This window comes from Pelophylax lessonae (assembly GCF_965119305.1).
Source record: "Pelophylax lessonae genome assembly, chromosome: 13".
Lineage (NCBI taxonomy): Eukaryota > Metazoa > Chordata > Amphibia > Anura > Ranidae > Pelophylax > Pelophylax lessonae.
The window spans coordinates 13,008,299-13,035,109 of NC_138780.1; the positions used below are offsets into that span (position 1 = coordinate 13,008,299).

The 26,811-nt window shown below is 46.2% G+C and overlaps 1 protein-coding gene across 1 annotated transcript; it reads left to right on the forward strand.

The window, feature by feature from the left end:
- The first annotated feature begins 6,481 nt into the window (after window positions 1-6,481).
- Window positions 6,482-14,132, forward strand: TAGLN2 (transgelin 2). The gene is made up of 4 exons (XM_082275671.1): window positions 6,482-6,691; window positions 9,339-9,504; window positions 11,776-11,878; window positions 13,281-14,132. Exons 1-4 carry the CDS (start codon window positions 6,509-6,511, stop codon window positions 13,420-13,422), a joined length of 594 nt encoding a protein of 197 aa, XP_082131797.1. The 5' UTR covers window positions 6,482-6,508; the 3' UTR covers window positions 13,423-14,132.
- The last annotated feature ends 12,679 nt before the right edge of the window (window positions 14,133-26,811 follow it).

The following is a 26,811-nucleotide window of genomic DNA, read 5'->3' on the forward strand; positions in this document are numbered from 1 at the left end:
CTGCATCCTTTCTCTGGGTATGCAATGCCTACCGTATACATCAGTTAGGGCCCACATCAGGGGGCGGGGCAGCAACACAAAAAAAAATTCCAGCTTTAGAAATTGGTGTCACTGCCTTTTAGGATAGAGTGATCGCATAGTACGGAGGATGCCAACAGAAGGGAGACCGGCGGTGCAGACAAAGGGGAAGATATCACAGAGGGAACTGCCATTAGAATTGTTCTATAGGAATATTCTTGGGTGGGGGGATTTCTAAAAGGTCCCCATACTGATCAGGGTAATGCGGAGTCTTGGTAGAGAGATCTTACCTTTTACGGAGCTCTTCTGACACCCCAATCTGCTTCTAGAGGGCCAGAAAAGCACCAATGCAAATGTTGACTTTCTGAAAGTCGGTATGTGCATAGGGCAAGACACGCCTTCTAATATTCCATGTGGCAAGAGATTGGGTGTGGCTATTCGGTGCATAGAGCAAGACACATTTTCTCATCTCTTGTGTGTTTGTCACATCCAATATTGAATAGCCGTTACCATCAGGCCCCCCCATGCCTTGAGTGCGGCCACCAGGCCCCCCATGCTGTTGGGTGCGGCCATCAGGCCCCCCAATGCTGTTGGGTGCGGCCATCAGGCCCCCCAATGCTGTTGGGTGCGGCCATCAGGCCCCCCAATGCTGTTGGGTGCGGCCATCAGGCCCCCCAATGCTCTTGGGTGCGGCCACCAGGCCCCCCCAATGCTCTTGGGTGCGGCCACCAGGCCCCCCCAATGCTCTTGGGTGCGGCCACCAGGCCCCCCATGCTGTTGGGTGCGGCCATCAGGCCCCCCAATGCTGTTGGGTGCGGCCACCAGGCCCCCCATGCTGTTGGGTGCGGCCATCAGGCCCCCCAATGCTCTTGGGTGCGGCCATCAGTGCCGTTGGGTGCAGCCAACAGGCCCCCCGATGCCGTTGGGTGTGGCCATTTTTCCCCCATGCGTTGGGTGCGGCCATTAGGCTCTCACTGCAAGAAAGACCCCTTTCATCTCCCATATGACAAAGCTTGGCTGTGGCTATTAGTTGCTTGTGGCAAGAGACACAATCTCCTCTCCCATGTGTATGTGATGGCTAATTTGGGTTAGATGTAGCGATTAGACACTTTTATGGTATCTCACATGCAGTGAGTTTGGGTGTGGCCATTAGGTGCTTAGGGCAGGACACACCTACTCATCTCCCATGTGATAATAGTGTGGGTGTGGCTATTAAGTTTTTGTTGGGTGTGGCCATTAGGCTCTCAGGGCAGGATACGCCTTCTCATCTACCTTGTGATGCGTGTGGGTGTATCTATTAGGTTTATGTGCTGGGTGTGACCATTAGGCACTCAGGGCAGGACACGCCCACTCATCTCCCATGGGATAATAGTGTGGGTGTGGCTATTAGGTTTATGTGTTGGGTGTGGCCATTAGGCGCTCAGAGCAGGACACGCCTACTCATCTCCCATGTGATAATTGTAGGTGTGGCATCTCCCATGTGATGTGTGTGGGTGTGGCTATTAGGTTTATGTGCTGTGTATGACCATTAGGCGCTCAGATCAGGACACGCCTACTCATCTCCCATGTGATAATAGTGTGGGTGTGGCTATTAGGTTTATGTGTTGGGTGTGGCCATTAGGCGCTCAGATCAGGACACGCCTACTCATCTCCCATGGGATAATAGTGTGGGTGTGGCTATTCGATTTATGTGTTGGGTGTGGCCATTAGGCGCTCAGATCAGGACACGCCTACTCATCTCCCATGTGAGAATAGTGTGGGTGTGGCTATTGGGTTTATGTGTTGGGTGTGGCCATTAGGCGCTCAGAGCAGGACACGCCTACTCATCTCCCATGGGATAATAGTGTGGGTGTGGCTATTAGATTTATGTGTTGGGTGTGGCCATTAGGCGCTATGGGCAGAACACACCTACTCATCTCCCATGGGATAATAGTGTGGGTGTGGCTATTGGGTTTATATGTTGGGTGTGGCCATTAGGTGCTCAGGGCAGGACACGCCCACTCATCTCCCATGGGATAATAGTGTGGTGTGGCTATTAGGTTTATGTGTTGGGTGTGGGCATTAGGCGCTCAGAGCAGGACACGCCTACTCATCTCCCATGTGATAATTGTAGGTGTGGCATCTCCCATGTGATGTGTGTGGGTGTGGCTATTAGGTTTATGTGCTGTGTATGACCATTAGGCGCTCAGATCAGGACACGCCTACTCATCTCCCATGTGATAATAGTGTGGGTGTGGCTATTAGGTTTATGTGTTGGGTGTGGCCATTAGGCGCTCAGAGCAGGACACGCTTACTCATCTCCCATGGGATAATAGTGTGGGTGTGGCTATTGGGTTTATGTGTTGGGTGTGGCCATTAGGCGCTCAGAGCAGGACACGCCTACTCATCTCCCATGGGATAATAGTGTGGGTGTGGCTATTGGGTTTATGTGTTGGGTGTGGCCATTAGGCGCTTAGAGCAGGACACGCCTACTCATCTCCCATGGGATAATAGTGTGGGTGTGGCTATTTGTGTTGGGTGTGGCCATTAGGCGCTATGGGCAGAACACACCTACTCATCTCCCATGTGATAATAGTGTGGGTGTGGCTATTGGGTTTATGTGTTGGGTGTGGCCATTAGGCGCTCAGAGCAGGACACGCCTACTCATCTCCCATGGGATAATAGTGTGGGTGTGGCTATTGGGTTTATGTGTTGGGTGTGGCCATTAGGCGCTTAGAGCAGGACACGCCTACTCATCTCCCATGGGATAATAGTGTGGGTGTGGCTATTAGATTTGTGTTGGGTGTGGCCATTAGGCGCTATGGGCAGAACACACCTACTCATCTCCTATGTGATAATAGTGTGGGTGTGGCTATTGGGTTTATATGTTGGGTGTGGCCATTAGGTGCTCAGGGCATGACACGCCTACTCATCTCCCATGTGATAATTGTGGGTGTGGCATCTCCCATGTGATGCGTGTGGCTATTAGGTTTCATGTGTTGGGTGTGGACATTAGGCGCTCAGTTACAGATTATTGCAGTGCATCAAGCATAGGGCTGGGTGTAATAGACATGTTGTGCCTCTTACCGTTTTTTTCTCGGGGTTCCACTTTAAAGTGACTTCATATGGTTCATGCCACGTGCGGGGTTCCTGTAACAGAGAAGATCAGAGGAAGTGGTGAGCTCAGCGGATAATGCAGAAAGGATGTGGAGTGCATACAGATGGTGAATCTATTACTGAATGAACTCTGACAGATCTCTTTGCTGTAATGAAGAGGTCGGATCTCGTACAGCGCTGAAAATCTTTTACAATTACTCCATTTTTCTCATTAAAAAAAGAAAAAAAAAAAAATCCTATCTAAAGGCCAAAACCTTTTAGTTCTAGATAGAGTAAGATAAGGTTAATCATACTTTTTGATTTCTTTCTGCCATCTGCGCCCCGTTGGGGAAAATTTCCCTCACTTCCTGTTCTGGTGACACAACAGGAAGGGAACAAAGATATCCCCCAACAAAAATTAGGGAAATCACAACGCTGAAACAGGTGCCGCCCCCCCCCCCCCCCCCCCATTGGAAGATTAACTGCAACATTCAGGGTTTTCTCCATGGACAAACAGGGTGAATTAACAATAAAATGAAATCCAATATAAAAAAAAAAAAAAATGAAATAAAAAAAATACAATAAAAAAAAAAAAAGATACAACACAATAAACATATAAAAATGTAATTTAATTTTACAATAAATTAAATTACATTTAAATAAAATATGAAATAGATCAACAAAAATACAATAAAAAAAAAAAAAGATACAACACAATAAAGGTAAAATTAAATTACATTTTAATTAATTTATAATAATAATAATAAAAAAAAATAAATGAAATTACAATTAAATAAAATCCAATTTAAAAAAATATAGAATAAAAAAAAATACAATAAAATAAAAAAATACGATACAATAAAATAAAATGCAATAAAATAAAATCCAATAAATTAAAAAAATTACAAAAAAATTAAAATACAATTAAATACAAAAACATGCATTCATTGAATTGCTGGATACTACCAGAGGAAGAATAGGAGCGTGCCCCCATCTCTGTGGTCACAATGTCCCTCCCTGTTCCCCAGCATGTTGGCCAGGGAGCGTCCCTCCGCAGCTGTGCTAACACAAGAAATATCACACAATCCGTGCCTCGCGTCCTAGCGACAAAATGTACCCCGGGGGCTGTTTTCGGAAAACTTCTTTGTTTGTGGGATGTCGGAAAGAAAAAAAAAAAAAGGAGCAACATCTGCTCCATAATCTATACACTGTCATTCTGCAGGAACACACACAAGGCTTAAAAAAAGGACCAATTACATTATTTAAAGAATTAAAGAAATATGTTCATGTCATTTAAAAAAAAAAAAAAAAAAAAAGTCATTTTCAATATTTTGTAAATCTGCAGCTTTAAGTAAAAGAATCCCTTGTGATCCTGCCTTGTTCAAGCACTTCCTGTTATAGGGTGACAACGCTTTGTCATGGTCTCCCAATAGTGCTCCTGTGTAGTCACCCTTCCGAAGGGGACTACTAATGGCTGTTTTAATACAAATTATACAGGCATGGTCCCCAGATGTTACCATCAGGAACGCCAACCTGAATGAAGCCATGCAGCCACTGTTATGAGTGCATGTAGACAGAAGTGAGTGCAAAGAGGTTGCAGAGGATCGGCAGCACTGAGATGAAGAAATACATTTTAAAGCCTCTTTTGTATTGGTTTATAGATGGGTGTTCTGGGAACTATTTGTGACTGAAGGGTTAAGTAGATCAAAGGCGTGCCCTTGGGGTTCGCCCAGGCCCGGTGTTCAGTGTCTGAGAATACCCACTTCCTCTAAACACAAACAGGATGTGGCAGGGAAGTTCCTGCGGGCGCCCGGTTTCCGGGTCCCTCAGAGTTGAAGCTTCAAAAGGTAAAGAGGTCATTTGGCAGCGGGCTTTAAATATAGTGAGGCTAGGGAAGACGATCGGAAAGCAGAATTGAGCAGGAAATATAGGAATGTAGGGGGGTGGGGTTGTGATTTAAAGGGGAACGATTGTCTTATTGAGGTCTTAGTTATACATATGTGGAAGAGGTCAATGGTTTCACCTTGTTGGTCCTCTGATCTCATCGCAAGTCAACCAGACAGGGTCTATCTGTCTGGAAATTACACTCTTTGCAGTCTCCTATGACGTTATTAATTTCTTTAAACCCCCCTTTCACCCTTGCCACCAGGGGGCAATGTTTTTACAGCTCTTGACTGCCCACCTACAAGTGAACATTGGACCACATGGATGAATACACACAATACTTGCCAACTGTCCTGGATTTTCCGGGACAGTCACCCTTTTTAGTAAGCTGTCCCGCCATGGTTCAGTCCCGAGATCCTGTTTGTTGGTAGCTGTGTGTGAGCTGTCTGTGAGCTCAAACATTAGAAAATAAAGGGACATCTCTATGAGTATTAGGAAAACATACTTTGGACCTGAAGTCTTCTGACTCTTGAGTGGAACCAACATGGTTGCTTCCTTGAAGGCTTACTGTACTTGCCAACTGTCCTGGATTTTCCGGGACAGTCACGATTTTTAGTAAGCTGTCCAGCCATGGCTCAGTCCCGGGATTCTGTTTGTTTGTAGTTGTGTATGAGCTGTGAGCTCATACATTCGAAAATACGGGACATCTCTAGGAGTATCAGGAAAACATACTTTGGACCTGAAGTCTTCTGACTCTTGAGTGGAACCAACATGGTTGCTTCCTTGAAGGCTTACTGTACTTGCCAACTGTCCTGGATTTTCCGGGACAGTCACGATTTTTAGTAAGCTGTCCGGCCATGGCTCAGTCCCGGGATTCTGTTTGGTTGTTGTTGTGTATCAGCTGTGTGCTCAAACATTAGAAAATAAGGGACATCGCTAGGAGAATTAGGAAAACATTCTTTGGACCTGAAGTCTTCTGACTACTGAGTGGAACCAACATGGTTGCTTCCTTGAAGGCTTACTGTACTTGCCAACTGTCCTGGATTTTCCGGGACAGTCACGATTTTTAGTAAGCTGTCCGGCCATGGCTCAGTCCCGGGATTCTGTTTGGTTGTTGTTGTGTATGAGCTGTGAGCTCAAACATTAGAAAATAAGGGACATCGCTAGGAGAATTAGGAAAACATTCTTTGGACCTGAAGTCTTCTGACTACTGAGTGGAACCAACATGGTTGCTTCCTTGAAGGCTTATCAAGCAGTATAGTCCTAGGATCGAATATCTATGCTCCCCTCTATTTTCAGGGGTTTTGAATGTGCGGGGAAGCTCAACGGCAGAATTTCTTTTGGACTTTTTTATTAAAATGAAAGGGATTTAATAAAGAGGACATTGTTCCTTCTGGTTTGGGGAAGGGTAGAAGAGTCCACCTAAAGAAGCCTTTCTGTTATATGATCATTGAACTGTAGTAATCTCTCCGGTAATATGTGCTTCAATGTTTTTTTCTTGCAGAGACCTTAACTACCAACACTTCAAAAAATGGCAAACAAAGGACCCTCCTATGGACTGAGCAGAGAAGTTCAGCTGAAGATTGACCAGAAGTACGACCCAGAGCTGGAGAACATCCTGGTGCAATGGATCAGTAGTCAGTGCAGCAATCAGGTTGGCGAACCGGAGGAGGCTGGAAAAGCTGGCTTTCAGAAGTGGCTGAAGGACGGCGTGGTGAGTAGACTAGATTGATGATGGACCACTTACCTGTCTTGGTGTAGGGAGGTCTTTGGAAGTTTCATAGGACCAAAAGTAATCAGCAGCATCCCTTTAGACTATGCCTCAACAACTATTTTAGCGGGAGGACATCTTTTCCAGGGTGAAATAGATATTAGAAGTAGAAAATAAATAGCTGATAAAGTTTTCTACTGTGGTGAACTTTTAAAGCCAAATCACGCAATGTTGCACATAGACCAGTGGTCGGTCTCCAAACTGCAGCCTGTGGGGCGTATGTGGCTCTTTGCTTGCCTTTATACTAACATGGAGGGACCATTCCTCTCAGGGACACCAATGGTGGGGCACCATTCCTCCCAGGGACACCAATGGTGGGGCACCATTCCTCCCAGGGACACTAGTGACGGGACTTTGTTTACCTCCCTCTGACATCAATGATGGGGCACCATTCCTCCCACTGACAGCAATGATGGAGCACCATTCCTCCCACTGACATCAAAGGGGGGGCACAATTCCTCCTACCAATACCAATGACGGGCACCATTCCTCCCACTGACACCAGAGATAAGGCACCATTCTTCCGACTGGCACCAGTGATAGGGCACTACTCCTCCAACTGACATTGAAAACCTCAGGTCATGGCTTATATAAGGCAAAACAAAGGGGATAAGACAGGCTTTCCCAACTTGATGATCCATATTTCCCCTTCCTGGCCAGACCTGGCTGGTGGTCTCCTTCAGTGCCCCTTAACCATTAGATCTGTTATGTAATGGTATCAGCCAAATGATCAGACCAGTGGTGATGTGCAATTTCTACTTTACTTAACAATGTAGAAAATAGATTACACAGGAGATCATGTGGACAGGGATTTGCAGTACAAAACAGCAATATGAGGAAGGGAGAAACCGGTATAACACATATGAAAACAATTCTATTGCAGTTCTACTAATGGCCACTAGATGGCAGCAGAGTGCTCTGAGCGCAGTTTACTGATAGGATAAAGAGCAGAAGATTCCCACGTGTTCCATAGATTAATCATTCATTCAGCAGACTGTGAGCTGAGGGGATTTCCTGCTGGCACAGACTTCACACTGGCACTGCTGATGCTGACTTCGGTCAGGAGGGTCTGGGGGCCGTAGATAGGACCAACCGACTGCTTAGACAACTTCTCCACATGGACTGTAACAGAGTCCTCTCCAGTGACTGGGGCTTGGATAGATGCTGCGTGCTCTTGTGCTCACTGCTGGTGGCCCACACACCAGACTGATCGAATGAGGACCCAGCACCTGGGGACAGCTCACTTGCCCAGTCACTGCTGTCCCATCAGGCAGGAACTCTCTGAGCACAGGAAGCTGGGCGGAGCTGGCATTTATACTCCCTGGGCGTGTCCTGGAACTCAGGGGATGCTGGGAGCCCAGAGGATTGTGGGGAATTGAGTTAAAGGGACTTGCACCTGCATCTGGATAAAGGGGCACACCACTACAGATCCTCTTATGATCTGCTGGAAATTGGCTGAATTTGGATACTATCATCTAAAGGTCTGTGGTCATAACTAAAATAGTTGCTTGACCAACCTTCCATTCCTTTAAGTCAATCTGGTTGGAGCTTAAACTGGTCAAATGTCTAACCCAACCCCTACTTGACTGCAGTTTGGGTAGCGATTGGCCGTTTAGATATTCAGGAATAGAACATGGAAGAAAGGGGAAAGCGTTACATGCTTCTTCCATACCAGGTATTTCTGTATGTTCCGGGGCAACATGATAGAAGAGGTATATAAATCCAGATTACGAGGTGGGGGTGGGCAAGTTAGGATGTTGCATTGCCTTACATGGAAAAAGCACAGGTTAATGACAATATAAGCTTGTACTTAGTTATACTCCTGATCACCCCATTTAAAGTGCCAAATCTCCAGAACATATCCACCCAACCGAGGCCTTTGCCTTCTGTGACTTCATCGAGCCTTGGTCCAAACCTGCCGCTCCTTTTTCAATGGGGCACCTCTTAAATGGCCTTTAAGTTCTTTCTTTGGACTGTGGGGGAATGTTAGAACTTGAAGTCGTACACTTCAACAGTAAAGGTAATCTTGACAATAAGTACGTGACAGGTTGACTTTATGGAATCCATTGTTATAAGAGTTTTATTTAATCCATTGCCAAGAAGAAGACCAAAGACCCAACCATGATATTCATTAACGCACAGCAAGTCAATGATGAGATTATTAAAGAGTAGAAAGTTTAACAGGTGAACTTGCACCTTTAGGAGCGCAGTTGTCAGGAAGGTTGGCAGATACAAGGAGGCAAGAGCTAGCCTGTAAACCAGAGTTTCTCAACTAGGGTTCCTCCTGAGGTTGCTAAGGGTTCTTTTAGCAATGGGCAATTTCTGCTTCTCAGATAAGTTCCCAATGACACCATTGTTCCTTTTAGCCATCTGTAAGGGGGTAATTCTTCCCAATGATAACAAGAGTAAGGAGCATTCTTCCCACTGAATGTCACACCAAAGTATCATGAGTTGTAGATTTTTAATTTTTAGCAGGGGTTCCCTGAGACCAGAAATTTATTTCAAGGGTTCCTCTGTGTTGAAAATGTTGAGAAAGGCTGCTGTAGACTGTCTGTGAACCTCACCAAGTTCCCTTCTTCTTCCTCTACAGATCCTGTGTAAGCTGATCAACTCTCTTGCTCCGGGCTCAGTGGCCAAAATCCAAACCTCCTCTATGGCCTTCAAACAGATGGAGCAGGTGTCCCAGTTCCTGAAGGCCTGCGAGAAATATGGAATAGCAGCTGCTGACCAATTCCAGACTGTCGACTTGTGGGAAGGTGAGAACCATAAAATAACGTCCGTGTTCGAAGCGCAACAACAGTTTTCAGCACCTGTAGCTATGCAGAATCTGTGTCCCCTCCCCCAATGCCCACCCAATCATCACACACACACACCTTTCATATACTTCTGAGCCAATTCTCAGCTCTCCCTCCCTTCTGTTAGCCCACCAGAAATGCGCAGAACCAAATATTTGTTTCATTTCAGTTTGATTTAAGTTACTAATTTTGTTTTGTTGCATTTATAATGAAATTCGTTTTCGATAATTCATTTTTAGACCCGATTCAAATATTACCAATAGATTCAAAGTATTCCAATTGAATTTGAATCAAAGATATTGAATCGATCCAAGTTCATTGTGAAGAATAGCTGGTTCTATTCTATTTAAAATTCGAAATTTCAGAAGACAGCTTTATTTTTTATTTTTTTTATTCAAAATTTGTATTTCTAAATTCAAATTTTGGAAGACAGCTATAATCTATTTTATTCTATTCTAAATTAAAATTTCAGAAGACGGCTATATTCTATTTTTTTCTATGGTATTTTATTCTATTTGATTTTACGTTTGTTTTATTCTATTCTTTTTTAATTTTGGAAGACGGCTATATTCTATTTTATTCTATTTTTTTTTTTTATTCTTTTCCTTTATTTTCTAATCTATAGTTTTACTCTATTTTTTTCTATTCTGTTCCGTTTTATTCTACTCTGTTCTTTTCAAAATGCAAATTTCGGAAGACAGCTATATTCTATTTTATTCTATTTGAAAATTGAATTTCGGAAGACGGTTATTTTCTATTTTATTTTACTCTGTTATTTTCTATTTTAATTTGGTTTTAGTCTATTCTCTTTGAATTTTGTAAGACCGCTATATTCTATATTATTCAATTCACAACTCGAATTACAAAATTAGAATTTTGAAACATGGCTATATCTATTTTTTTCCTATTTTTTTTGTATTATAATCCATCCTTTTCCATTCCATTATTTTCTATTCTATTATATTCTGTTTTTGTTTCTATTCTATTCAAAAATCAAAATTTCGGAAAAGACAGCTATATTCTTCTATTTTATTCTATTCCATTTCAAATTTGAATTTCGGGAAGACGGCTATATTCTATTTTATTTTACTCTGTTCTTTTCTATTCTAATTCGGTTTTATTCTATTCTTTTTGAACCTTGGAAGACAGCTATATTCTATATATTTTATTCTATTTTTTCTGTTCTTTTATTCTATTTTTTTCTATTATATTCCATCCTTTTCCCCTCCATTATTTTCTATTCAATTACATTCTGTTTTTGTTTCCATTCTATTCTTTTCAAAATTTTAATTTTGGAAGACGGCTGTGTTCGAACACTAAGACTCGGCTCACACTGGGGCGGCACGACTCTGTACTACTTCGGGGGCGACTTGCGCATTACCATGCACCACGACCTCGGAGCGACTTGCACGGACTTCACATAATGGAAGTCTATGCAAGTCGCTCCGAGGTCGCCCCGAAGTAGTACAGGACCCTTTTTCTAAGTCGGAGCGACTTGTGTCGCACCTATTAGAACGGGTCCTGTAGCGGTCAATGGACCGCGACTTGTCAGGCTGACAAGTCGCCTGACAAGTCGCACTGGTGTGAATGGAGTCTAATACACACAGTCTTTGAAATTATAAACATCTTGCTGATTTCCTTCAAATACGATTTAGTTTTCAAATTAGTTGCAAATTAGATTCAAATTCACATAGTTCGTTATTTCTGGTTCATTTAAATTCGTTACTATTGTAGTTTGGAAATTCGGATACATCCGAATCTCCGAAGAAAGACATTTTTTTTCTGAATTTTGATTGGGAACTAAACAAACTGCACACACACGTCTAAAGTCCTCTTATTTATTAAAAAAAAAACTGTGCTAATATCTCAAGCATTCACACAGCTTTCACTAATCTCTCTATTTGCCCAATATGATTATTTCCCATGATCATCAGCCCCATCTAGTGGCCATAATGCTGAATTTCCCTGCAAACCCTCAAATCAGGAAAATACCAAATCATGGCCACTTGATGGAGGTGACAATCATAGGAAATAAACATATTAGTCAGTTTATTAGAATTATTTGTGATTTATTTAAATTTTTTATAAAGACCCCTTTTAAGTGGGCTAAAAAAAAAAAAACACACCACTTTACCAGTCTTATTGAGTGAAGATTTTTTTTTTTTTACAGGCAAACACAACAACTCAATCAATAAAATGACAAAATTGGACTAAAATGTTCTTATTTTACAGGAAAGGACATGGCCAGCGTCCAGCGGACTCTGATGAACCTGGGTAGTTTAGCCGTTACAAAGAGCGACGGACATTTCAATGGAGACCCTAACTGGTTCCCCAAGTAAGTTATACCACAGGCTTACTTTTCACTGGTAAAACCAGAGGGGGTTCAAATCATAAAGTTTTAAAAACAAGTTTCTGTATTCCTACCGTGTGACTGAAATTTTCAAACCTCATTGGACTGAAAATCCTTACCTTGGCATGTTTGACTTGGCATTTTAGTGTTTGGTGGATGCTGCAGAGTTAAAGCCCCTGGTGGCTTCTACTATCCCTTAGGGACTATAGATCCCTGAACGGAGTTCACCTGCTGTGCCCATTATGAGGGGTTCCCACCATCCCTGTGCCGAGTTCCCGGGTCTGTACACCTGCTGTGCTCATTATGAGGGGTCCCACCATCCATGTGCTGAATCCTAGGTCTGTACACCTTCTGTGTCCATTATGAGGGGTTTCCACTATCCCTGCACAGAGTTCCCAGGTTTGCACATCTGCTGTGCCAGTTATGAGGAGTTCCCACCAACCCTATGCTAAATCCCCAATCCTGCACCCCTGCCGTGTCCATTATGAGGGGTTCCCACTATCCCCGTGTTGAGTTTCTGGCTGTGCACACTTGCTGTCCCCATTGTAATGGGTTCCCACAACTTTTATGCTGAATACCCAGGTCTGCACACCTGCCATGTCCACTAGGAGGGGTTCCCACCAACTCTATGTTGAGTTCCCAGGTCTGCGCACCTGCTGTGCCCATTATGAAAGTTCCCACCAACCCTATGTTGAGTTCCTGGGTCTGCACTCCTGCCATGTCCACTAGGAGGGGATCCCACCAACCCTATGTTGAGTTCCCAGGTCTGCGCACTTGCTGTGCCCATTATAAAGGGTTCCCACCAACCCTATGTTGAGTTCCTGGGTCTGAACCCCCTGCCATTTGCATTAGGAGGGGATCCCACCAACCCTATGTTGAGTTCCCAGGTCTGCGCACCTGCTGTGCCCATTATGAAGGGTTCCCACCAAACCTATGTTGAGTTCCTGGGTCTGCACGCCTGCCATGTCCATTAGGAGGGGTTCCCACCAACCCTATGTTGAGTTCCCAGGTCTGCGCACCTGCTGTGCCCATTATGAAGGGTTCCCACCAAACCTATGTTGAGTTCCTGGGTCTGCACGCCTGCCATGCCCATTATGAGGGGTTCCCACCAACCTTATGTTCAGTTCCTGGGACTGCAGGCCTGCCATGTCTATTTTAAAGGGGTTCCCACCAACCCTATGTTGGGTTTCCAGGTCTTCACACCTGCTGCACCCATGATGAGGGATTCCTACCAACCCTATGTTGAGTTCCTAGGTCTGCACACCTGCCGTGTCCATTATGGGGGGTTCCCAGGTTTTCACGTCTGCTGTGCCAGTTATGGGGCATACAAAAAAGGTGAGCGAAAAATGATGCAGCTAAAAAATTAATTTTTTCTCTCCCACTTTAGGAAATCCATGGAGAACAGGCGCGAATTCACTCAAGACAAATTAAAAGAAGGGCAAAGCGTCATCGGTCTACAGATGGGCACCAACAAGGGCGCCTCCCAGTCCGGAATGACCGGTTACGGCATGCCCAGGCAAATCCTCTGAACGCCAAAACCACTAGAACCCCCCCTGGCCAGAATCGGGACACGTCAAGCACTCATCTCCTAGCTGTCTCCTTTCTTTGCTCTCTTCTATTATCCTCCCTGGTCCTCGGTACCCAAAAATCGTCAAGGACAGCGTCTAGGCCCCCGCTCAAAGTTATGTGATCGGCAAGACGGAAGAGTCCAATCCTTTCTCATCGGTTTTCCTCCATCGCATGTGATTGTGTTTAGGCCAGGATAAAAATTCTTTGTTTTTTGTTATGTCCATCAGGGGGAAATTATTTAATTGGGGGGATGGATGTTTAGGAATATTTTTGAATTTTTTTTTTTTTTTTTTTTTAAGTTTTTTTTGGGTGTTCGGCAATGCCTTAACATTCCACATGTGCCTGCTACTTTTTTTATAGTCTTGTGACAAAATTAAGCCTTTTTTTAAAACATTTTTTTTTACAATTTTGTTTCGTTCTGATTCTGTGGCTGGTGATATTTCCCATGCTGCTTTACAAGCTTATCGTGGTTGCTGGTGATCAAACCAGCTTCGGCGCAAATAAAAGAAACAAAAGAAGGGAACAAGAGTTTTAGCTGTAGATTCATTCCTGATAAGGATTGGGGTGGGACCTTTGCATCTTTTTGGCTCTGCTGTCTGATCTCCAGATCCGATACTGAAAAATATATTTCTGATCCGAATAAAGACCAATCTATGTTTATAAAATGTGAGTGTTGTCATGTATGGGGTTTTTTTTTTTTGGGTCCTTCCAGCCCTAGAATCTCGAAGAGTTGATGACTTCCTCCACGCAGTGCTGTATTTTGGCCTAGGCCAACAAGGCCTAGGGCAGCACTATGCAGGGGGGCAGCAGAAAAGCCACCCCCCCTCCACTCCACCTGAGACTCTATTGGCCACTGGTTGCTCCCTCACCCCCCCCTATCACTCACCGCCTCTCACCCACCCCCCCCTCTCTCTCCCTCTCATCCCCCTCTCTCTCTCTCACCCCCCTCTCTCACATCCCCTTCTCACCCCTCCTCTCTCCCCCCTCCTCTCTCTCTCTCATCCCCCTCTGTCATTCCCCCCTCTCTCTCTTACCCCCCCCTCTCTCTCTTACCCCCCTCTCTCTGATTCCCTCTCTCCCTCTCTCTTTGGTCTCCCCCTCTCTCTCTCACCCCCTCTCTCTTTCACCCCCTCTCTCTCTCCCTTTCTCTCCCCCTCATCCACCCCCCTCTCTCACATCCCCTTCTCACCCCTCCTCTCTCATCCCCCTCTGTCATTCCCCCCCTCTCTCTCTTGCTCTCTATCTCATCACCCTCTCTCATCCCCCCTCTCTCTCTCTCTCTTACCCCCCCTCTCTCTCTCTCTTACCCCCTCTCCCTCTCTCTTTGGTCTCCCCCTCTCTCTCACCCCCTTTCTCTCTCCCTCCCTTTCTCTCTCCCTTTCTCTCTCCCTCCCCCACCCCCCTCTCTCTCTCTCTTCCACCCCCTCTCACAACCCCCCCTCTCTTGAGATCTCAGGGGTTCATGCTGGGACTTGTAGTCCTTCAATTTTGGAGGGAGTCCCATCCGTTAAAAAAAGGAGTGGGGCAAATTTACATAGGAGGGGGCGCCCAATTTTAGTCTTGCCTAGGGCAGCACAAAACCAAAATACACCACTGCCTCCACGTATGGTGATCCTGATGACCAGCGACTCATGCTAGAGCACCCATCATGGAAGAAGGTTTTAGTCCACCCTCAACCCACCCATACTCACCTCCTCCAATGCTCCTCAGACACTCCCATCTGTCTAACCTTGTGTAAGATCCATGTTTGATGGCATTGGAGCTTACGCAAGGTTAATGTTGTCCTCACATGGCGATTGCTTGCTTATGCTAGAGCATTGTATCATGGAGGGGGATTTTTGGGTCACGCATAGCTCTTTTGCCCTTTTCCTTGTGACCTTCAGTTCATGATTTTAAAGAGATTTTGTTGCTTTCCTAGCTAGTCCACCCCCAACCTACCTATACTCGCCTCACCCCATGTTCCCCAGTCACTCCATTCCTCTGACTGTCAAACCTTGTGTAAGCTCCATGTTGGATGGAGTGGCTAATCACCAATTGAGGAGAACGTCATCAACCTTGTGTATGGTCTGACACCATCCAACATAGAGATTACACAGGGTTTGACAATCTGGGGAATGGATCGACTGGGGAGCATGGAGGAAGGGGAGTATGAGTAAGGGAGGGTGGACAAGCTTAAGCCATTGGAAGTTGCAAGGATGGGGCAAAAGGGCCAAATGTGATACAAAAACACCTTACCTCCTCCCATGCTCCTCAATTGCTCCATTCTTTCAATTGTCTAACCTTGTGTAAGCTCCACATTGGATGGTATTGGAGCTTATGCAAGGTTATTGATTTCCTCCTCACATGGCGATTGGCTGCTCATGCTAGAGCATTGTATCATGCAGGGTGTTTTTCGAGTCATACTTGGCTCTTTTGGCCTTTCCCCTGTGGCCTTCGATGGCTTAAGAAGAGATTCTGTTGCTTTGTCCTAATAGCTAGTCCACGCTCAACCTACCCATGCTTCACAGTCACTTAATTTCTCCGAGTGTCAAACCTTGTGTAAGCTCCATGGTCGATAGAGTGGCTAATCGTTAGGATCGCCACATAAGATGAATGTCATCAACTTTGTGTATGGTCTGACACCAACCAACATGCAGTTTACACAAGGTTTGACAATCTGAGGAATGAATGGACTGAGGAGCATGGGAGAAGGCGAGTATGAGTAGGGCAAGGGTGGACCATCCTAAGCTACAGAGTCACTTTAAATTCTCAAGTCACCTAAGGTTGCAAGGATGGGATAAAAGGGCCACACGTGACCCCCAAAACACCTTACCTTCTTCCATACTCCTTATCTGCTCCATTCCTCCAATTGTCTAACCTTGTGTAAGCTCCATCTTAGGTGGCACTGGAGCTTATGCAAAGTTAATGACGTTCCCCTCACATGGCGATTGACTGCTCGTGCTAGAGCATTGTATTATGGAAGGTATTTTTTGGGTAACTCGCTGCCCTTTTGCTCCTGTCCTTGTGGCGTTCAGTGGCTTAAGAATTTAGAAAAACTGTTTATTTGTCCTAATTGCTAGTCCACTCTCAACCTACCCATACACACCACTCCCCAGTCACTCCATTCCTCTAAATGTCAAATCTTGTGTAGGCTCCACGTTGGATGGAGTGGCTAATCGCCAGAATGGCCACATGAGACGAAAACCATCAACCTTGTGTATGGTCTTATACCATCCACCATGGAGTTTACACAAGGTTTGACAGTTGACAGTCTGAGGGACTGGGGAGCATGGAGGGGGGGGGGTTGAGGGTGGACAAGCTAGAGAGTCTCCAACTTCTTAAGCCACTTAAGTGTGCAAGGATGGGGTAAAAAGGCCACATGTGACCCAAAAACACCTGCCATGCTTTAGCATGAATGGCCAATCTCCAAGATCGCCATGTTGATGTCCCAATCTTGTCTAAGCTCCAGCATGGTCCAATGTGTGGTGATCCTGGCAATTGGCCACTCAGGCCACAGCTCCTTTCCCTGGAGGGTGTTTTGGGCCACATGTGGCCCTTTTCTCCTTCCTTGTGACCTTTGTTGGTTTAAGAATTTAAAGAAAATCTGTAAATTTGTGGTGCTTACATGAAGCCTCAAGGGGCAAGACTGTTACTTTCCCCAGAATGCTAATCCACCCTAAACTCACTCATACTTGCCTACCTCATGCTCCAAGGTGACTCCATTCTTCTGATTGCCAAACCCTGCAGAAACTCCATATTGGATGGTGTTGGAGCGTAAACAAGGTTGAAGACATCCACCTCGCTTTGCGATCCTGGAGATTAGCCACTCGTTTTATGTATCATGGAAGGTGTTAGGTCATGTGTGGCCCTTTTGCCGCAACCTTCAGTGGCTTGAGAAGTTAAACTGGCACTGTAGCTTTGCCCTGAATGCTAGTCCAGCCTCAACCCACTCATACTTACCTTCCCCCATGCTCCCCAGTCAATCTATTCCTCAGATCGTCAAACCTTGTGTAAGCTCCATGTTGGATGGTGTTGGAGCTTACACAAGGTTAAGGACATCCTCTTCACATGGTGATTGGCTGCCCATGCTACACATTATATCATGGAAAGTGTTTTTGGGTGAAGCATGGCCCTTTTGCCTTTGTGGCCTTTGGTGGTTAGAGAGATCTTGCTTTGCCCTTATAGCTAGTCAACCCTCAACCTACCCATACTCCCCAGTCACTCCATTCAAGGTTGTTGACATTCTCCTAGCGATTAGCCACTCATTTCGGAGCACTGTATTGAGAATTTATAGAGACTCTGAATCTTTGCCCTGAATACTAGTCCACCCTTGACCCACAAATACACCCCTCCTCCCTTGCTTCCCAGTCAGCCCTTTCCTCAGATTGTCCACCCCCTGTAAGCTCCACTTTCAATTATGTTGGAGCTTACACAAGGGAGAGGGTTTTCTCCTCATGTAGGGAACTTGGCAAGTGGCCACTCAAAGTAGCCTAGCAAGACATTTCACCAAGTGGGCAAAGTGATAGGATTCTCCAAATCCAGATGATAAAAGCTCCACTTCCTTACATAACAGTCCTGGAGACCCAACAGGATATGAGAGAAAATCTCTAAAGTGAAGGGAAATCGCCTTTTAGACAGTTGACCACACAAAGAGTCTACCCTATCCCTTTTCCAATGAGAATCATAACATTTTGGATTTCCTTTCCTTCTGGTCTCTGTAAAAGTAGCTTCTAGGACAAAAATCTAGGTCAGATCGTCATGACAAGCAAGACACAGACAGCAAAAGAAACCCAACATGGGTTCTAACTACTTCCTACTCTTTCAAAAAAAAAAAAAAAAAAAAATGGATGGAGTGGGCAATTTGGTACACATAATGTAGCCCCCTTGATGACCGATTCCTGCCAGGTCGGCCCTTGTGGACCCATTCCAGCCAGGTCGGCCTTTGAGGACCCATTCCTGACAGGTCGGCCCTTGAGGACCCATTCCTGACAGGTCGGCCCTTGAGGACCCATTCCTGACAGGTCGGCCCTTGAGGACCCATTCCTGACAGGTAGGCCCTTGAGGACCCATTCCTGACAGGTCGGCCCTTGAGGACCCATTCCTGACAGGTCGGCCCTTGAGGACCCATTCCTGACAGGTCAGCCCTTGAGGACCCATTCCTGCCAGGTCGGCCCTTGAGGACCCATTCCTGCCATGTCTGCCCTTGAGGACCCATTTCTGCCAGGTCGGCCCTGAGGACCGATTCCTTCCAGGACGGCCCTTGAGGACCCATTCCTGCCAGGTCGGCCCTGAGGACCGATTCCTGCCAGGTCGGCCCATTGTTTTTATTGAGTTTGACATGGCTATTATAATTATTGATGGATTTTTACGTCTCTTAGAGACTCTGCTGATGATATCCCCCTGTCATAGTGCTTAGCTGTTTCTGTCTACCTTGAAGTCTCACTTCTGCTGCAGTAGGATTTTCCAGGGTGTCCCACTCTTCCCCATCGCATTCTCCATAATATAGAATAACAAAAAAAATCCAGAAGGAACAGCGGGATGCCCCTGTAATGAATAGAGTCGATTTGCAAATCCAGGAACTCGGTGCAGGGACAGTAGGAACCCCTCATAATGGGAGCAGTATGTGTGAAGACCTGGAAATTCTGCGCAGAGACAATGGGAACCCCTCATAATGGGCACGGTAGGTGTACCTGGGAACTCATCGTTGGGATGGCGGAAGCCCCTCGTAATGGGCACAGCAGGGGTGTAGAGCCAGAACTCAGCACAGGGATGGTGGGAACCCCTCATAATGATCACAGCAGATGTACAGACTCAGGAACTAAGAGCAGATATGGTGGGAACCACTCATAAGAGACACAGTGGGTGTGTAGACCTAGGAACAAAGCACAGGGATGGTGGGAACCCCTTATAATAGGTACAAGTAGGTATGCAAACCCAGGAACTCATTGTGGGGATGGTGGAAGCCCCTCATCAGTGGTGTACCAACTGGGGTATGGCCTGCTCCAAGTGCCACGCACTGGGAGGGTGTCAGGCCAGCGTCGACAGGCTGGCCCACATGTCCATGTGAAAACAGCTGCAGTCGCTGCTCACTCGCCCCTATTCGGTTTAGCAGTTGGTGCCGGAGGGGGAGCGGAAACTACCCAGCTGCCCCATAATCGTAAAGGGGAAGGTGCTGCAAGGAATCCCATCGTCTGATGCCAACGCCGGACCGTAAAGCAAGTGAGTGCCCGAGCAGCCTCCCTGTTGCATGCCTGGATAGGAGGAGCGGCGGGGGCAGCTGCATATAAATTGATCCTTCCATTTTCCCCCTGCGGCTGCTGAATGCCTGCAGGAGAGAGAGGAGGAGAATCAGGCATTCAGCGGCTGCAGGAGGAAAATGGAAAGATCAATTCTTCTATATGCAGCTGCCCCTGCCGCTCCTCCTATCCAACTTATTTTCCTGGCCCCCCAGTGCTCTCCAGCCCCGCCATGCTCTCTGGCTCCCCCAGCTCTCTCCACCCCCCTGTGCTCCCAGGCTCCACCAGTGCTCTGCAGTTTCCCCCCCCCCAGTGCTCTCTGGCTCCTTCAGTGCTCTCCGTCCCCCTGGTTCTCCCTGGCCCCACCTCAGTGCTCTCCACCCCCGCGCTCTCCGACCCCCTGCAATGCTTTTCAGACCCCCCCCATGCCCTTCAGCTACTCCAGTGCTCTTCTATCCCTTGCATCACGTCCACAGTTTCTGACCATCTATTTTATCACATCCGCAGTCTCTGACCATCTCTTTTATCACCTCCACAGTCTCTGACCATCTCTTTTATCACCTCCGCAGTCTCTGACCATCTCTTGCATCATGTCCGCAGTCTCTGACCATCTCTTGCATCATGTCCGCAGTCTCTGACCATCTCTTGCATCACGTCCGCAGTCTCTGACCATCTCTTTTATCACGTCCACAGTTTCTGACCATCTATTTTATCACATCCGCAGTCTCTGACCATCTCTTTTATCACCTCCGCAGTCTCTGACCATCTCTTTTATCACCTCCGCAGTCTCTGACCATCTCTTGCATCATGTCCGCAGTCTCTGACCATCTCTTGCATCACGTCCGCAGTCTCTGACCATCTCTTGCATCACGTCCACAGTTTCTGACCATCTATTTTATCACATCCGCAGTCTCTGACCTCTTGTATCACTATTAAATACAGATGAATGCGGCGCCAAAGGGATAAGGAAAAATAATAATCTCTTGTATCATGTCCGCAGTGTCTGATCATCTCTTTTATCACGTCCGCAGTCTCTGACCATCTCTTTTATCACCTCCACAGTCTCTGACCATCTCTTTTATCACCTCCGCAGTCTCTGACCATCTCTTTTATCACCTCCGCAGTCTCTGACCATCTCTTTTATCACATCCGCAGTCTCTGACCTCTTGTATCACTATTAAATACAGATGAATGCGGCGCCAAAGGGATAAGGAAAAATAATAATCTCTTGCATCACGTCCGCAGTCTCTGACCATCTCTTTTATCACGTCCACAGTCTCTGACCATCTCTTTTATCACGTCCACAGTCTCTGACCATCTCTTTTATCACCTCCGCAGTCTCTGACCATCTCTTGTATAGCTATTAAATACAGATGAATGCGGCGCCAAAGGGATAAGGAAAAATAATACCAATAAATATAAAGCACTCTAAAGTGCAAATGCCATCATAGTTCAATAAATAATATAGCAAAGTGTTGCAAAAAAAATTTTGTGCCAATAAGTGGGTTGTCACAAAGGACAAAGTGCATGTGCTACAATACTGATGACATAGATAGTATTCAATTTTCCAGTGGTGAATGAATAAATTAATTAAATTGCAAGATCCATATAACATTATCAGTGCAAAGTGACACAATGGGCAAGGTGCACGTGCTAAATTGATCGTGACTATCAAGATATTTAAAAAACAAGTGGTAAAGTAAAGTGACACAATAAATAGCTAAATAAATAATAAATTATTGAACTCCAAAGGGTGAATTAATAATATGCAAAGTCCATATGCAATCTTCTGTGCAAATAAAGCAATCAAAGTGCTGGTGATCCAATCCCAATCCAGGTGACTCAAAGTGCTGGTTAAATGAAATGCTAGACGCTCACCTCAATGTCTGGCTCACAAATTATAATGAGCCAGACTCACTTGGTGCACTCTCAGGTGCTAATAGAACATGGGCTGAACACCTCTCCTATTCCATTCCCACAGTAAGGGATCTGCTGGATGGCCAGATCCACTGCGTCCACTCAAACAGTAATCAGATATGTTGGGGCATCAACTCCTCTCTCCCACGATAAGATGACACCATAGGAGGAAAGACACGGAATCTAGTGCTCTCTGAACAGGGCCATCTTTAACGCAGGGCAAAAAGGGCAGCTGCCCCGGGCCCAGTCATTGTTGTGGGGCCCAAAGCAGCTGCCCAGGGCAGTGGTGTATTTAGGTTTTGTGCTGCCCTAGGCCTGACTAAACTTGTGCACCCCTTACCCCTAATTGAAATATGACCCACCCCTTCCTGTAAAGGCCACACCCCTTCCTGTTTATGACACGCCCTGTCATCTGTAAACCACAGACCACAACCACAGTTTATTAGTGCCCATTAGTGTAGCCTCATCAGTTATAAATTCTATTATTTACATGATGCCTGCCATACCTGGGGGTGGAGGAGGGTAGGTGGAGCATTAGGCTGCAGTGCCACACTTATTAGCATTGGCGGCCGTCGGGCCAGTTGTATTAAGTGTGGTCTGCGGCCTGCCCAAAAGTCCTCACCGGTCGGTATTATCATACCGACAGGTAGCAGTGTGACTGCTTTATGGGGATGCCAGACTGATTTGCCTCCTGGAACCTGCCCTCCAGCCCAATTCGCACCATAGGACTGGCACTATACTAAAAGTATGACGCAAGCCGGCAGGGACCCTTTCCGTGTGAGAGCCGGGAGGAGGCTGTTATTTTTTTGTGCGGGGTGTAGCTTTTTTGCTGCCCCCCCTGCAAAGTGCTGCCCTAGGCCTGGGCCTTGTTGGCCTAGGACAAGATACAGCACTGGCCCAGGGTCCAATCAATAATAAAGACGGCCCTGTCTCTGAATACAATGTTTTATTTAAAGCACATACAAAATAATGGAAGAACACTCACATTTAGGGGCACTATACCAGTGTGGGCATACAGGCAGGGATGTGTGTGGATGTCGGCGTGTGTACAGGCTCCTCCCCCCGTACGCGTTACGTCGATACGTCCGACTTCGTCGTAATTTGTGAGCCAGACCTTGAGGGGAGCGGCTAGCATTTCATTTAAACCAGCACCTTGAGTCACCTGGATTGGAGCACCAGCACTTTATTTGCTTTATTTGCACAGAAGATTGCATATGGACTTTGCATATTATTAATTCACCTTTTGGAGTTCAATCATTTATTATTTATTTATTTATTGTGTCACTTTACTTTACCACTTGGTTTTTAAATATCTTGATTGTCACGATCAATTTAGCATGTGCACCTTGCCCATTGTGTCACTTTGCACTGATAATGTTATATGGATCTTGCAATTAATAAATAAATTAATTAATTCATTTATTTATTCACCACTGGGAAATTGAATACTATCTATGTCATCAGTATTGTAGCACATGCACTTTGTCCTCTGTGACACCCAAATTATTGGCACAACATTTTTTTGCAACACTTTTCTATATTATTTATTGAACTATGATGGAATTTGCACTTTAGAGTGTTTTATATTTATTGGTATTATTTTTCCTTATCCCTTTGGTGCCGCATTCATCTGTATTTAATTGTCCACTGCACTGTGTTATGTGAAAGTGCTTAATGTGAGCAGCCATTGGTTTTATGCATTTTATTAAGTAATATCATAATCAATACCTAATCATCCTGGTTAGCGCTGATTTTTTTTCTCACTTCACCATCTCTTGTATCATGTCTCCAGTCTCTGACCATCTCTTGTATCATGTCTCCAGTCTCTGACCATCTCCTGTAGCATGTCTGCAGTCTCTGACCATCTCCTGTAGCATGTCTCCAACCTCTGACTATCTCTTGTATCATGTCTCCAACCTCTGACCATCTCCTGTAGCATGTCTCCAGTCTCTGACCATCTCCTGTAGCATGTCTCCAGTCTCTGACCATCTCCTGTAGCATGTCTCCAGTCTCTGACCATCTCTTGTATCATGTCTCCAGTCTCTGACCATCTCTTGTATCATGTCTCCAGTCTCTGACCATCTCTTGTATCATGTCTCCAGTCTCTGACCATCTCCTGTAGCATGTCTCCAGTCTCTGACCATCTCCTGTAGCATGTCTCCAGTCTCTGACCATCTCTTGTATCATGTCTCCAGTCTCTGACCATCTCTTGTATCATGTCTCCAGTCTCTGACCATCTCCTGTAGCATGTCTCCAGTCTCTGACCATCTCCTGTATCATGTCTCCAGTCTCCAGTCTCTGACCATCTCCTGTATCATGTCTCCAGTCTCTGACCATCTCTTGTATCATGTCTCCAGTCTCTGACCATCTCTTGTATCATGTCTCCAGTTTCTGACCATCTCTTGTATCATATCCACAACCTCTGACCACCTCCTGTAGCATGTCTCCAATCTCTGACCATCTCCTGTAGCATGTCTCCAATCTCTTGCTCAAACTTAAACACATTACTAATAGTATTAGCTACCCGTTTATGCCAAAAGGTAGGACTGTGCAGGGGAGGCAGAGAGTGTAAAAGGGGGCACTGCAATTAGATAGGGGGGGGGGGGGAGGCAGACTGCAAGGGGCACTGTCATGGGGGGGGGGGGGGGCTGTAAAATTTGTGCAATAAATATTCTTGAAAACATTACAAATTTTTGTGGGTGTTTTTACATTTTAAAGTTGGGGGGCAGATATAGGATCTGCCTCGGGTGCCAAACGCTCTAGGTACGCCACTGCGCCTCATAATAGGTGCTGAGCCAGATCTCAGTGCTGGAATGGTGAGAACCCCTCATAATGGGCAGCACAGGGATGTAGGAACCCCTCATAATGGGCAGCACAGGGATGTGGGAACCCCTCATAATGGGCACACCAGGTGTACAGACCCGGGAACACAGCACAGGGATAGTGGGAACCCCTCATAATGGGCACAGCGGTGTAAAGACCCGGTAACTCAACACAGCGATAATGGGAACCCCTCATAATGAGCACAGCAGGTGTACAGACACAGAAACTCAGCACAAGGATGGTGGGAACTCCTCATAATGGGCACAGCAGGTGTACAGACCCGGGAACTCAGCACAGGGATGGTGAGAACCTCTTGTAATGGGCACAGCAGGTGTACAGACCCAGGAACTAAGCACAAGGGATGGTGGGAACCCCTCATAATGGGCACAGCAGGTGTACAGACCCGGGAACTCAGAGCAAAGATCTCACCAATAAAGTCACGAGGAGACAGAAGACAATGTCTGACGATTTTCACCAAAACTGAAATATCATTTTTTAGCGAACTGACCCTTTAATTGCTACTAAGCAGCCCAGGACAGACCCAGAAGCCTTGAATTCACGTCCATCAAGATGAAGCCAAAACACGATCGTTGTCTCAATCCTCCAAAGCTGCTCAGGCAAACCTAAATATTTTATGTAGCAAGCTGCCAATGTATACAGGGGGGTAGGAGATGGATGGGGGGGGGGGGGAAAGAGACGGATCGGTGGGGGTCATGTACGACGATGAGGCTCAGCATGCGCAATGAGCGGCCAGCCAGGAGAGGATTATAACAGAAATCAGGCGATCGTTTTGGTGTGGAAAATCCTTTTCCTAACATCGAGAGCCGTCCTGACTGCCTGAAATTGTAGGGAAGAGTCATAGCAGAACTTAAAGTTAAACTCTCGGGGCAACAGCTGAATACGCAGATGGAATACATATACGGCGCAAAAGGATTTGTATTTCTGTCCATCCAGTCCCAAGATTTTTACTGCTCTGCCACTCCTGTGCCAGTGCTTGATGATTGGCTCTCCAAATTCCCAAAAGAGCTATTAAATTAATGGCGGTTATTGAATTAAGGTGACAGGGCCACTTTAAACAAGATGCAGCAGCATACGAAAACCCTTCTATCTCTTGGCTGACCCCTCTCCCTCTCCCCGTATTCCATCCCCCCTCGGCCTCTCGTGTTTTCTTTTATAAGTGAATAAAGAATGGATGTTTTCCTTCAGACGGCTGTTCCTGAGAAAACCGAATTCTGAGAAGAGGCCTGCTCTCCTTCACCCCCGACTTCTGATGAGGAACACACGCCGAGATACGCGCCCCATTCATAGAACAGTCTCCTTATCTGCGTCTCCTTATCGTGAACGCATGAAAAACTGGACGACCGCGACGCAGCGCAGAGTTGGGTTACAGACTCAGTATAAATGTTCAGGGCTTATTCACACCAGACTGCAATGGAATTTTGCATTGGGCAACCAACCAAAGTACCAATGCAGTCCCAGCGCAAAGTCCAATTCCAATCTCAACTCAGTCCAAGCGCAAAGTCCAAAACGTAGCCCCAGCGCAAAGTCCAAACGCACCTTCAGTGCAAAGTCCAATTGCAAAGTCCTGACGCAGTCCCAGCACAAAGTCCAGACACAGCCCCAGCGCAAAGCCCAAGACGCAGTCCCAGCGCAAAGCCCAAGACGCAGTCCCAGCGCAAAGCCCAAGACGCAGTCCCAGCGCAAAGCCCAAGACGCAGTCCCAGCGCAAAGTCCAACTGCAATCTCAACTCAGTCCAAGCGCAAAGTCCAAACGTAGCCCCAGCGCAAAGTCCAAACGCACCTTCAGTGCAAAGTCCAATTGCAAAGTCCTGACGCAGTCCCAGCACAAAGTCCAGACACAGCCCCAGCGCAAAGCCCAAGACGCAGTCCCAGCGCAAAGCCCAAGACGCAGTCCCAGCGCAAAGCCCAAGACGCAGTCCCAGCGCAAAGCCCAAGACGCAGTCCCAGCGCAAAGCCCAAGACGCAGTCCCAGCGCAAAGTCCAACTGCAATCTCAACTCAGTCCAAGCGCAAAGTCCAAACGTAGCCCCAGCGCAAAGTCCAAAAGCACCTTCAGTGCAAAGTCCAATTGCAATCTCAACTCAGTCCCAGCGCAAAGTCCAATTGCAAAGCCCAAGACACAGTCCCAAGGAAAGTTTGAAATGCAGTCCCAATGCACAGTCCTATTGCAAAGTACCAAAGCAACCCCAAGGAAAAGTCCAGACGCATTCCAAGCGCAAAGTTCCAAACGCAGTCCCAATGCAAAAAATCCAAAGCGCAGTCCCAATGCAAAAAATCCAAAGCGCAGTCCCAATGCAAAAATCCAAAACGCAGTCCCAATGCAAAGTTCCAAAATGCAGTGCCAATGCAAAAACCCAAAACGCAGTCCCAATGC

Bases quoted from the DNA above. Each gene is read 5' to 3' on its own strand.
- TAGLN2 (XM_082275671.1), top strand. From the start codon at position 6,509: ATGGCAAACAAAGGACCCTCCTATGGACTGAGCAGAGAAGTTCAGCTG. The intron at 6,692-9,338 runs GTGAGTAGACTA...CTTCCTCTACAG, and splicing joins AGTGGCTGAAGGACGGCGTG to ATCCTGTGTAAGCTGATCAA. The intron at 11,879-13,280 runs GTAAGTTATACC...CTCCCACTTTAG, and splicing joins GACCCTAACTGGTTCCCCAA to GAAATCCATGGAGAACAGGC.